The 14,096-nt window shown below is 42.3% G+C and overlaps 1 protein-coding gene across 3 annotated transcripts in view; it reads left to right on the forward strand.

Moving 5' to 3' along the window:
* The window catches only part of PTPRG (protein tyrosine phosphatase receptor type G), a 720,636-nt gene that overhangs the window by 533,706 nt on the left and 172,834 nt on the right, over nucleotides 1-14,096 (forward strand). For all 3 annotated transcript variants that reach the window (XM_033925773.1, XM_033925774.1, XM_033925772.1), the window contains exon 9: nucleotides 12,805-12,989. In XM_033925773.1, coding sequence (XP_033781664.1) covers nucleotides 12,805-12,989 — 185 coding nt within the window. The remainder of the gene's footprint in view (nucleotides 1-12,804; nucleotides 12,990-14,096) is intronic.

The raw sequence follows: 14,096 nt of genomic DNA on the forward strand, positions 1-14,096 counted from the left end.
TGTAGAGATTTTGTGCTTCCGTGATAAGTATTTTTCAGTAGGGTCATGGTTAAGGCTTTGATACGTTTTCCCTTCCTGATGTCAAGTTTAAAGTTGATCATGTTGTGATCGCTCGTCCCTAGCGAGACCGTGACTTCTACATCTTTAGTCTGACCCGTAATGCCATTTAGGACCAAGTCCAAGGTGGCATGCCCTCTCGTCAGTTCTCCCCTGGTCTAGAGTTACAGACGCTTCAATTAATGATCATTGTGAAGTGAATAATGTATGCTTTTTGCAATGTCTCCCTCAACTCTTCCTACAACACTCAGATGAAGGGGCAGCTTAAAGTTATGTGATCTCCAGTGATTGAACTGAAAAAAAAAAGAAGAGAAATCAGTATAAATATTTACTCTTAGAATAGCCTCTAATTGTTATTTCAGTGTTGAGCTATTTTTTTTTTTTAATTGCAATCATGAATTCCCAGTGTTTGCTTACTGAGTCTGAGAAATGCTTGGCCTCTAGTCAATATAATCTGACTTAAACTAGATTAACGTTTTACCATTCTCCTAGTATTTTATGTTTGCCATTCAACTATAGACCTTGCAGTGTCTGTTTTCTATTATTGGATTTCTGGTACAGTGCTATCAGTTCACTTTATATCGACTTCTATTGTAGATAGAAAACAGATTTATACTAAAGCCGGTTGAAGTAACATCCTTATCTTTACTTCAATTATTGCAGAAATAAAGGTCAACAAACAAGTTGCAGGTGATCCTTTTTTATTGGACTCAATACCTCTGTGACTGGCTTTCAAGAGCTGTACTCCCTTCTTCAGGTCAGGACCAAATGAGCTAGGAATGGTGTTGTCTGAATTCATCAGTAGATTGCAAGCTGGATTTGAAAACAGTGCAGTAATGTAGTCTAAATTTTGTCTGTTTATGCAGACCACGTCCTTAGCACATTTGGCAATGATCTGATAATATAACATTAAAATGTATTTCTGTACCACAAAATCTTACAGTTCTATGGGATTGACAAAATAAAAGAAAACTGAACAAACACAGTGACATACAAAATCAGGCCTTCCAGAAATTTCTCAATGGTTTCCTGAAGTGCTGATAGGAAATTGAACTTACTGTCAGATTGCTGAAATCTTTGTCCCAAATGGCAGCCTGAAAAGGTGATGAACTATGAAAAGGTCTTTTGTATGAACAAGCTTTTACGGAGGGGAAAGCAAACGTGGTAAAATTTTGTGATAAATGTCTAGAACAGTGTCCTGTAAACTTATTTTTTTTGCTCAGACGCACTAAGAGAGCAAATATTTTTGGGTGGCACACTCACAATCCCACCCACAACCCCATCCCCCCAGCCCCACCCCCACACAAACCTCATCTGGTTTTCCCTATGCTAGGGGCCACATCTGGAGGGCCTCTGAGCATGTGCAGATGTTGACGTGACAAAGTTGCATGCATGCGCACAACATCATTCACCGGTCTAGAATCCACAAACATAAAATGGTCCATCTGTTACAAGTCCATGAGCCACCTTGTAACATAGACATCCAAAAGTGAAAATCACTCATGCCTCCACTGTCCTAATTTATTCCTCAGTTAGAATTTTGGTTCATGAGTAAATCAAGGAAAATTTTTGTTGTTTACCTGCAATTGCATCACTTTCTTTTCCAGACATAAATTTAAAAAACTATTTTGGCATCGATATGCGTACGTTTCTTAAGAAAGACCTGAACATTTCAAGGGGTGTCCTAATTTTTTCACATGACTAAGTGGTTGACATTACTGTTTGACTCAATTAGGATTAATTAAGCTTCAAATTTAGCGAGGAAGCTAGGATATCATCATGCAGACTGGGGGCTAAGATTTAGTCAATAAGTCTTGTTGTGTAATAATAATAATAATAATTTTATTCTTATGTATCGCCAAAGCCATAGTAGTTCGAGGCTGGACAATCAGCAAAATAGTCACAATGAAAAGTCGTCGAGTACATGTAAGCAGAATACAGAGATAAGGGTTTAAGAGTTCTAGGTTACAAATTGGTTAAACAAGTTTGTTTTTACTCGTTTTCTAAAACTCAGATAGGATGAGGAGTGTAAAGGAGAGAAAGACGCATTTAAGAGCAAGATGACCCATGGGAGGTTTGTATACTTTTATGGAACAGAGTACTTGATCGTAAACCAGTTACATAACCTTGATAGAGGGTATATAAATACCTAATCAAATAAAAATTTAGGCAAACGTTGCGAGCCGGCAGCATACTAAATTGGGGGCCATGGCTTGAGGGCATCCAGATGTGTGTGGACATCAACGTGAGCCATCACGCTAACATCCACGCTTGCGCGGAGGCCCTCCAGACGCTAACGGGAGAGGGTGCTGCTGAAAAAGAAGAGGCACAGAGAGGAGGAGAGGCACCAGCTGATTGCCTATAGGACATGCCTCTTGCAGCGAGAGGCACGTCCTGTAGCCAATTAGCCTGTGCTGGTGCCTCTCCTCCTCCCTGGCATCTGGCGGCACACCTGGAATCTCGCCACAGCCCACAGTTTGCGATACACTGGTCTGTAGCATTCTCCTCCCCTGGCCACAGCCCTTTTCAGATTTGTACACTAGAACTGGAATGCAGCACTTCATAAAATTGGTCTGAATCTATAAACAGCATCTGATGGTGCCTAACTCCTAGGCACTGCTCTGCTTCATCTTCAATCAACCGCTAGGTGCCTATGGAAGAGTAAGGGCTCATCTTCCACTAATGCTACCATTCCACCTCCATACAGCTGGGGCTGCCAGCCCAAGACTGAGCGGACTACATGTCCCAGACTGCACTGGGCTTTACATCTCAGTGCCGAGCTGCCTTAACAAGATAACCCTGCTGAGTCAGGGGGCGGGGTTCAGCAGGAAGGTGTTTGTCTGCCACAAAGGAGAATCATTGGAGAGAGGTCCCCACGAGAGAGAAAAGTCTCTGAGGAACGAAGGAGAGAGATTTCCCCTTTCCTAGCTGTAGGCTGAAGGAGCCTTGGAAAGGTTTGGGACCTTGTTCAAGAACGTCCAGGGGGAACTGGTCTTTACTGAAGCATTGTAAGCCAAGCCCATAAGGAAAATAAATGTGGAAGTGACTTAGGCTATGAAAACTAAGCAACTGTTTGTGCCTTTCCTGAGTCTGTGAGGAAACAGACTCAGCTCTCTAGAAAAATAAAAGCTTTCTTGTTGCACCTTTTTACAGAGGTTTTTTTGTGCTGTTTTGTGCTCCGGGTGAGTCTGGACTGAACTCTGCCACAGTGCCATTTACAGAATCGTGCCTAACTTGACTTAGGCTTTGCTACGGGGGCCTAATTTAGGCACCGGGTTTTCCTGGCCTAATTTACTGGCGCCTAACAGTGCCTAAGTCATACCACACCTGTTCTCCGTCCCCTAACCACACCCGCTTTTGAGGTGCTCCAGTAGGTGCCACTCTGAACTCCACATGCAACCTCAGCATTTAATTAATGTTGGGTTTTTTGTAAACTTTTCGTGGCATTTTCAGTTAACAAATTGGAGTCACGTGCATATTTCAGCTAGGCGTCATCGATAAGGGCACCTAGCAGCACCTAACCTAAGCACTTTTTATAGAATTCCCCCCCAAATATGCAGCACTTCAGGGTTAACCCTCGCTCCTTGGTGAGAATGTCTGTGAAATGAAGTCAGTAGGAAGAAACGTACAGGCCTAGAAATACAAATGAAAAGAATAGAACCAGAAGAAAGAGACGGGGAGGTTGATACTCAAAAAAATGTAGCTTGTTATTGCCATTTTAAGGAACGGACCTTAAAAAGCTGTTTCATAAAATGTTAAGTTGCATTTACTCTGTGTAATTGAATTTATGTTGATTTGAAGGTTAATGGTTTTTCTTATAGCAAGCTCCTATGTTTAAAGACTGGATTTGTAGTGGATTTACTGAGAATTCACATTTTTTGTGCCCTAGGAGTGGGTGACCTCTACTAGTGAATGCTGCTGAGCTGTACGAGAAAGGCGGAACATGTGTGTGATGTTAATGGCAGTAATTTGGTGCTTCTTCTGAGAACCCACAGAACGTTTGTGGGCTTATTGAAGGACGTTGAGGCAGCGAACATCTTAGTATCCAATTTTATAAATCTCATTCTATCTGCTGTCTCATTCAGATAGGGTATTTGATGAAACAGCTTTAATGTGTTCTTCCTTCGTTGATGCAACTCATTTATATTCTTCAAACTACTGATTGCACCCTCTGTGTAAGTTTTTCAGATGTCAACGTGCAGGGATGATCTTTATTGGCTTTTATTTATTTATTTATTTTAGGCATTTATATACCGCCCGCCTATCAAGGTTACCTAAGCGTTTTACAATCATGTATGCAAGTATTTATCCTATCTGTCCACATGGGGTCTCAATCTATCTAACGTACCTGGGGCAGTGGAGGATCGAGTGGTTTGCGCTGGGTCACAAGAAGCAGCATGGGATTTGAACCACAACCTCAGGGTGCTGAGGATGTAGCTGTGACCACTAGGCCATTCCTTCCTTCAAAAACTTTCATTAGGGCAAATAATAATAATAAATAAACTTTATTTTTATATACTGTCCAACCATAAGTGACAATGATGAAAGAGATGTCTAACCTTCCTTAGCATACGTAGATTTAAAAAAAAACATTTCTTGACCACGGAGTTAATTTGATCTTTAAAAGAGAGAGAGAAGTCAAGAAAAACTCCTAATACCTTGGCAGAGAACTCAATCTGTAGAGAGGATCCAGAAACTAAAGCTACAGAAAGAGGAAGACAGTCCAATTTTGGGCCTAACCATAATAATTTGTTTTTTGTTGTATTAAGCTTCATCTGGACAAACTGAACCCAGGCTTGAAGTTTTGAAATACAAAGATTTACTTTAGATGATAAGTCAGTAATGTCCAGATCTATCGCTATCAAAATAAAAATATCATCCGCATAAGTGAATAGAGTTTCCCAAGATGACAGCATGAAAATATTGAACGCTGTAGATAAATCAAACTGGAGTAAAATAGAATATTTATTTTGAAAACGGATTTGTTGAATTTTTGAAAGAAGAGAAATCAATAGGGTTTCAGTACTAAAATTAGAGCGAAATCCATGTTGAAATGACTAAACTAAAGAAAATCTCTCTAGATAGTCAGTAAGTTGATCAGCTACAATTGATTCTAACATTTTTTGTCAATAAAGGCATGTTAGCAATAGGGCGATAGTGAGAAGAAATTGTAGGGTTTTAGTCTGTTCTCCCTCTGATGTTACTTCCTGATCCTGCAACAAGGAAATGACTTCGGAGGGAGAGCCAAAGCCGGCGTTGGCAACAGGTTGGAGCTGCTGCTTGCGCTGGCGAAGAATTAGAGGCACAGGGGTAAAGGAAAGGCGTGAGCACATGGCAGGGGAGAAGAGGAGACTTAAAGGGGATATGATAGAGACCTACAAGATCATGAAGGGCATAGAGAGAGTAGAGAGGGACCGATTCTTCAAACTTTCGAAAAATAAAAGAACAAGAGGACACTCGGAAAAGTTGAAAGGGGACAGATTCAAAACGAATACTAGGAAGTTCTTCTTTACCTAACATGTGGTGGACACCTGGAATGCGCTTCCAGAGAGCGTAATAGGGCAGAGTACGGTACTGGGGTTTAAGAAAGGATTGGACAACTTCCTGCTGGAAAAGGGGATAGAGGGGTATAAATAGAGGATTACTGCACAGGTCCTAGACCTGTTGGGCCACCGCATGAGCGGACTGCTGGGCATGATGGATCTCAGGTCTGACCCAGCGGAGGCATTGCTTATGTTCTTATGTGGGTAAGGACGGGGGGTGGGTGCGGAAATGAGGAGAGGTGACAGTGACTGGGGCAGCCCGCCCCCTTCTTACAATGCCACTGCCTGTAGTGAAAAGCCCACAAAATGATCACGCTGCCTCAATTTATGGAGGGTAATTTTGGAGCAGTTCACTTAGGCTGAGGGGTCAGCAAGATCACCTTTATAAAATAGGCTGACAAATCTTGTCACAATTAGACTAAATTGCAGTTGTATACATTTACACCAGCTCCAGAGCGGATGTACTTGGCTGCAGTATATGTGTAGTTATGAATTTTATAAATTATGCTTCATAATATTCCACCCAGGCCTAGTCCAAATTACAACACTGAACACCTACTTGTGGTTCACATGAAATACCTACTACACCTGAATGTAGCTCATCTTTAGCTGTAACAGAAAAAGGCATGAGCCAAATCTAAATAAATACCTCGGAATCTCAACGCTCCAGAACTCGAACAACTTGGAATCCAAACTATTTTTTTAATTAAATTTTGCCCCGGATCCGAAAGCTGCTTTGGAATCCAAAGTTGTACCTGAACTGCAAGCGTTGATCAGTCCAAAGCTTCCCTTCTGAAGCAGCTTCCTGTTTCCGCCTGGGCGGTTTGCGTCAGAGTGAAGCTTTGGGCTGAGCACTGCGTGCCGATCTTGCTGCTTATGCCAGTTGGGGTGCCCGATCTTGCTATCTATGCCAGGGGGGCCCGATCTTGCTGTCTGGGTTTATAGGACCAAGGAACGGATTAATCCAGTTTCTATTATTTTCAATGGGAAAAATTGCCTTGGAACTCGAACGGGGTTCTGGAACAGATTAAGTTCAGATTCTGAGGTACCACTGTATTACTGTTGCCATTTTGTCATTGTGGCATTAGAACCTTTTATGTGCATAAAATATGCCATCATGAAAATCATGTTCATGATCTTAAATCCACATTACAGGATAGTGCCTCAAAACTAGCTGAAGTAATGTTTTCATTCATGCTTTGAATGCTAGAAACATTAATGACTCTGATGTAAAGAATTACAATGTACTTTACAAAATGGTACATTAGCTCCATCTAGTGTCTGCTATTTTTCTTTTTTTTTCAAAATCGTTTCTGGAACAAGATCATATATGTGTGCTTGCTTGCTTATGTGTAAACATGCATCAGAATAAGCAGCATGAAATCTGTTTTACTACTTGGAAATTTAGCTAGGTACTCGGGACCTGGGTTGGCCACTGTTGGAAACAGGATACTGGACTTGATGGGCCTTCAATCTGTCCCAGTATTGCAATTCTTATGTTCTTATGTGAGCCAAGTATAGGACCATCAAGTCATTGTAACATCACTGATGAGGTTGGCTCTTAGGCATTGGTAAAATGAGGCATTATGACATCACAATCTTAGTTCTGGAATGTTGCTACTCTTTGGATTTCTGTCAGGCACTTGGGACCTGGGTTGGCCACTGTTGGAAATAGGATGCTGGGCTTGATGGGCCTTCAGGCTGTGCCAGTATGGCACGTCTTATGTTCAGGTTAAGGTTTGAAATGGAGGAATGGATTGATGCAAACAGTGACAGATGCAGTAATAGAGATGCAATAGAAAGAACCATGGGTAGTGCTGAGGCCAGGGTCTGCCGTCCAAACAGTGAAGAGCAGTGAGAAACAGACAACAAAACATATGTGAAATGCTTGTACACAATACCACTTCAATTAACATAAAAAATGTATATTAAGGGGGAAAGATCTTAGTTGTCTACGTTGAGCAGTGAAATGCTCATTCTACTACAACTATTATTAATTATTTCTATAGCGCTACCAGACACACATAGCACTGCTCAGAGTCACAAAGAGGAAGAAAACGGTTCCTGCTCGAAAGAGTTTCTAATCTAAACAGGCAAGACAGACAACCAGGATATCATGAATACAGTTAAGGGGAACGGTTAATCAATGGGCTAGGTTGGAGGGCAGAGGAGTAGGGTTAAGGATTGAAAGCTATATCAAAAATATGGGTTTTAAACAAGGGAAGAGGCCTGATGGACAAACTCGGTTAATTTATTCCAGGCATATGGGACAGCTTGATGAAAGGAACGAAGTCTGGAATTGGCAGTGGAGGAGAAGGGTAACGCTAAGAGTGACTTATCTGAGGAATGGAGTTCTCTGGGAGGTGTGTGAGGAGAGATATTGAGGGACTTGCATATCTTTTACCACTCAACCCCCCTCTCCCAGTTTTTCATTTTAAATTGTGTGAATTTAAATCCATGGAATTGGTGTATCAAACTTACAAATAATGAAAATGTCGTAGAAAATGTTTTTGCCACAATTAATCTTGATCCTATGCTGAAGAGAGCTTACAAAAGGTACATAGCTTGGGGGGTTGAAATATATATATATATTTTGTGAAACAGTCTCTCTTGTTATTTGAGAATAGGTTTGCTCAAGAGGAGAAAAGAAGAGAGAAGAGACGGGAGATATGATAGGTATTAATATAAAACCAAATCTTTTCCAGAGAAGGGAAAATGGTAAAACTATAGGGCATTAATTGAGGTTGTGGGGTTGTAGACTTAGGAGCAATGTTAGGAAATTATTTTTCATGGAGAGGGTGTTGGATGCCTGGAATTTTCTCCCGAGGGAGGTGGTGGAGAAGAAAATGGTTCGGAATTCAAAAAAGTGTAGGATGAACACAGTGGATCTGTAATTAGAACATGAATGGTTTAAGGCCGATAGTGGGCAGACTTGCACTGTCTGTGTCCCGTATATGGCAGTTCGGTTTAGGATGGGCAGGGGAGGGCTTCAACGGGAACCCCAGTAGTTTGGAACATGTGGATAGTGCTGGGCAGACTTTTACGGTCTATATCCCGCAAATGACGAGATGGTTAGATAAAGTGAGCTGGGATGGCATCTTCAGTAGTTGGAACCTAAAGACAGTACCGGGCGGACAATTTAATTTAATCATGCATGTAACTATTGGGAAGACTGCATGGACGGTTTTGGGACTTTATCTGTCTTTATCACACTGAATCTCCCACATGTCCAGCATTATGCCCCCTGCAGATATACCTGCTTCTTACCCTCTTACACCCCTGCCAACCTACTGAGATGCACATTACCATGCCTCTCACCATTAATTCCCTCACCCAGTTATACCTCACTTTGACAACTAAGGAAGGGGAAACACTGTGTTAGGGTCAAGCATTTCATATGTATTACCTTGGGGACCTTTTACTAAGGCATGCTAATGAATTAGTGTCTGAATTAGGTCTACAGTGGGCTACAAGGTGCTTCATGCATGCTTATCATTAGCATATGCTAAATCCATTAACATTCCTTATTAAAAGAACCCTCTAGCCTAATGAAGATGGGGAACTGGGTCCAGTTCCCACTATAACTCGTTACGACACTGGACAAGTCACTTACCCCTCCTTTGCCCCATGTCTCAAGGTTACTCATGCACAGTTGCGGCTCAGTGTGTCTAACATTCCAAGAGACGGGATCTCAAAAGAGTCCTTATGTGAATCAAGTAAGAAACTGCTAAATTTGGAGCACCTTTCTCACAAAAGAAGGGAAGAAGAAAAAGGAGTTCCATGCACACATGACTGCAGTTTATGGTGAGTCTGGAGAGTCCATTGGTCACCAATTTGAGTTTCGGTGGGAAAGTCGGTTGGTCACAAATTTGGATTTGGGTGGGAAAATCCATTGGTCTTTTTTTTCCTGTAGAATAGGAGATTCTCCATTGAGTTTAAAGATGGTCTCCTCCTGAAGCTGAATTACAGGCTCTCAGCTCAGTGCTCTAATCCTGAAGCTACCCCTCCACTGTACTGTAAACATGCATTATTCAACTTGCTGTTTACTGTTAGCCTTGAGACCACACATCAATCCACATTCTTCCATTTGGTGCCAGTACTGCGGAATGCACTTTCCCAGGACCTCAGATGCTAATACATTTTAAACATTTCAGAAAGGGCTTGGAAATATTTTTTCCCCATAGCACTTAAGGATTGTTAGTTGGAGTGTTGATGGTGTAATTGAGTGTCGTCAACCACAGCTGCAGTTGGGTTAGTTCCTTCTCTGCTGTCCATCCTAATTCAGCTTTTCCTGTTTTCTGTTATGATTGATAAAGACGTAAACCGCTTTGATAGGCGGTGACAAATTGCTAAATGAATATACACATGCATCTATATCTATCTGAATCGCCTTATCTGAAGCAGTCTATGTTGTACATACAACATTAAATACAATTATGAAAGAACAATGACATCTTTAAAAGATGGACTCTCTTCCTTCTCTATTTCCACAGACTCACCGACAAATCCCAGCTAAGTACACCAACTAGAAGAGCCATGACTTAACGTGTTTTCCTAAAAACCAGATCGTGTTTCTTTTGTTGGAATCTATTTGGCAACTCATCCCATAACTTAGCAGCTGCCATAGAAATGGCCATATGTATTGATTTTTTTTTTTTTTTTTAATAAATACAAACATGTTTATGACTTTCAAAGGATCCTGGAGAAACATTTGAATCGGTATTTTGAGACCTTGTTTGCATTTTTAAATCATTTAAACCAACTAACACTGGAGCATTTCTCCAAGTACATTTGGTTTTGTAGTTTCAAGTTTCTCGGTGCTTGATATACCGCTTATAACAACCTAAGCGGTTTACATTAAAACACAGTTTAAAAAGAAATACATATTTACTAAAACTATATTTGAATTCAAGTTATAAGTTTAAATTTCTTTCTGAAGCTATGTACACCTGGCACTAACTGTTTACTGGTAATAATTTGGTGCGTCAGATTGGTTTGTAAAATTGAAGTTTAGCTGGTATTGTTTATTTTCAAAGCTCCGACTGCTTGTGAATTTCTACCAGAGCAAATTGATGTTCAGAGTAGCGTAAATTACATTCATGTTTTATGGGCAAAACATGGATGCTGATTCTCCCTACTGAGCTTAAATGAGAATTTAATCTCTTGATTTATGTAAGTAAAAGTTGGTGCGTCTCAGTTGTAAACTATTAATATGAACTCTCTGGTAAGTAAAGGTACTGTATAAGAAATGAAAGATTGGAAAGCCTTGTTTCCCTGCTGTACTCCTAAATTATGTCTAGACATTTTCATGGATACTGGAGAGAGAGAGAATGTGAATAGAGCACAAAAGAAGCGATAAGATCCAAGGCAAATGTCATGTAGGGTCAGATTCAGTAAATAGTGCCTAATATTAGCTGACAAACAAAAAGGGACAAAAGTATCCATGTACCGTATTTTCGCGGATATAACGCGCGCGTTATACGCGTTTTTACGTACCGCGCATACCCCTCGCGCGTTATATGCGTGAGCGCGGTATACAACTTTTTTTTTCCAATCTGATCGGCATCCCTCCTACGAACCGGCATCCTCCCCCCCCCCCCCGCTCACGTCACACACCCCTCCCCCGCGATCCGAGATTTCGAGAGAGCGAGACCAGAAGGCTTTGAGCATGCGCAAATGCTCAAAGCCTAGTTCAGCCCGGCGCAGGAAGAAGGAGGATCTCTCCTGCACTGCACCGCCCAGCTCAGCCCAGCCCAAACCAACCCAAACCAACGAGGGAGGATCTTCGGGCACTGGCACTGGCACATCCTGTGCATTGGTGCTGGTGCCGGTGCCCAATCGGGTAAGACATGTTTTGCGGTGCTGGGGGGGGGGATGTAGGATCGCGGGGGAGGGGTGTGTGACGTGAGCGGGGGGGGGAGGATGCCGGTTCGTAGGGGGATGCCGGATCGGATTGAAAAAAAAAAGTTGTAAAACGCGGGTAAGCTAGCGGGGGGGAGGATGTCGGTTCGGAGTAGGCGGGAGAGGTTTTAGCATGCGCGGTATACGCGTGTGCGCGCTATATTAAAAATTTTTTACATAGATTTGTGTTCCCCGCGCGCTATACCCGTGTGCGCGTTTTACACGGGTGCGCGTTATATCCGCGAAAATACGGTAATGGGCAAAAGGAGAAGCAGGATAAGTAAAACTCTATATCCAGATAACCTTTAGGGATCCTTTTACTAAGGCACACTAACCGATTTAGCTCAAGCGCTAAATGCTAATGCGTCCATAGAATATAATGGGTGTTAGCATTTAGCGCCCAATCAAACGATTAGCTTGCGCTAAATCGGCTAGCACGCCTTAGTAAAAGACGGGGGTTATTGTCAAAAAGCTAGATTGCAGCTATCAATATATGCACGAGATCAATGAAAATAATAATTGATGTGAAAAGGGCCCCAACAAGGTCTGTCTTTCGGCATACAGCGCCTTTCCTCAGGAGTCCTGATCCGAAGTCTTGCCTAACAACTTCTCTCTGGTTTATTCATTACTTTTGGGTCATATTTACTTCCCAAGGAATTTTGGCCTGTGAAACACCATGCTGACTTCTTCTTCATTGCCCAACCCATCCACGGCCATGCTGTCTGTGAAGTAGCATGCCATTGAAGTTAAGCATGGTGCTCATAGAATACCTTGTAAGATGTTTCCCTGTGTAGCTATTAATTGGCTCCAATTAGCACTTGTGAAGGTTAATTTATAGAACTTTAGTAATCTTTTCTGCCCGTGTAGCATCAGGTGACCCCTGGTGGTAGTCTTGCAATATTATCACTAGGGGTCAGGTTTCTGCCCATAAATTGTTATGAAGATTGAATTTAGAGAATGACACGGTGACAAAATTCATCACCGTTCCCGTCCCCGCGGATAACCGCGGGAAACCATCTTCATGTCATTCTTTAAGGAGAGAGGGAAGAATCAGAGTATGAATGGCCACAACCACTGACCCGCAAGCTTTGCTTTGAAGATTGCTGGTGTAGAAGGACTGAGGTTGAAATAGACACTAAAAAATGACATGGGATTATTTCCCGCGGTTATCCGCGGGGACAGGAATGGTGATGAATTTTGTCACCATGTCATTCTCTAATTGAATTCAAAGTATTTATCACTAGAACACAGTTACCTTTTTTTTTTTTTTTAACATATAGTCTTCTTCTACTTTTTCCTTTAGTTTGCAGCACTCCTCCAGTTAACATGAAAGTGCAACCCGTGAACAGAACAGCCTTAGTGGTAACCTGGAAACATCCAGAAACTATCTACCACCCTCCTATTATGAATTACGTTGTCTCCTACAGCTGGACGAAGAATGATGAAGAGAAAGAAAGAACGTTCATCAAGGACAATGACAAGAGCTTGGTAAAACTGAAGCCCCCTGATTTGGAAATGCTTTATTTTGTTTATTTAATTTTAGACTACTTTTCCTTGTAAAGCTCAAGATAAGGGATGGTAAAATGCTTTGCTGCATTCTGTTTATATATTAATTTGAGACCTTTTCTTCAAAGAATTTATTTTATTTTGTTACAAAGATTTGTATATATATATAATTTTTTTTTTTTTTTTAAGTATGAATTCCAGGAAAACTCCAGAATGTTAGGGGCATAGCTACCATTGGGCAAATCCGGCAAAATGCCCAAAGCCACCCAATGGTAGGGGCTGCCTATAACTGAATAGCACACCGACAAATCCGCGCTCAACTATTGTGCCCCGACAATTGCACTCCATCACCAATCTGAATCTGCTGATTTGCTCAGACTCCTTAGGCCCCGTCCCTTGGGAGGGGCTTGAGGCGCCTCAAGCCCCTCCCAAGGGATGGGGCCTAAGGAGTCTGAGCAAATCAGGGCCTTCCAGATATCCAGTTATGTAAAGGGTTCCCATAATCATCATCTAAACCCTAGCCCTAACACTAGATACCAAGTGAATGTTTTAAGTGTAGGGGGGATCCCCCCACCTCAAAAAAGATAAAAAAGTATCCGCTGTGGATTGTGATTGGGGCAAGGGCGCATTTGACTGTGCGTGCATTTTGTCGGGGTGCAAATGTCAGGGCGTAATTGTCGTGTGCGCATTTGACGGGTCATCGACTGAACCCTTCCACACACCTAGGTCCAGCCACTGGCGTAGCGAAGGATGTTGGTGCCTAGGGCATTGGCGTCCAGCATTGCAGCATTGTGAACCCCCCCTAAACTCTTCCCTGCTGCTTGAGTGCCCCCTGCCCCTCCCCCCACTTACCTCTTGAAATGTTCACTGGCGTGAGCAGCATCTTCTTGCTTCTGCTTGCACCGGCCCCAGCTCCCTCCTGACATCACGTCTTGGTCCCATGACCAGAATGTGACATCAGAAGGGAGCCGAGGGGTGGTGCAAGCAGCAAATGGAAGATGTTGGTGGTATGCGGAGAGGAGGAGATGTGCCAGTGCTCCCCATAAAGATGGCACCTGGGGCAGTCTGCCTCTCCCTCCTTTACTGCCC

Source organism: Geotrypetes seraphini, chromosome 17, assembly GCF_902459505.1.
Source record: "Geotrypetes seraphini chromosome 17, aGeoSer1.1, whole genome shotgun sequence".
Lineage (NCBI taxonomy): Eukaryota > Metazoa > Chordata > Amphibia > Gymnophiona > Dermophiidae > Geotrypetes > Geotrypetes seraphini.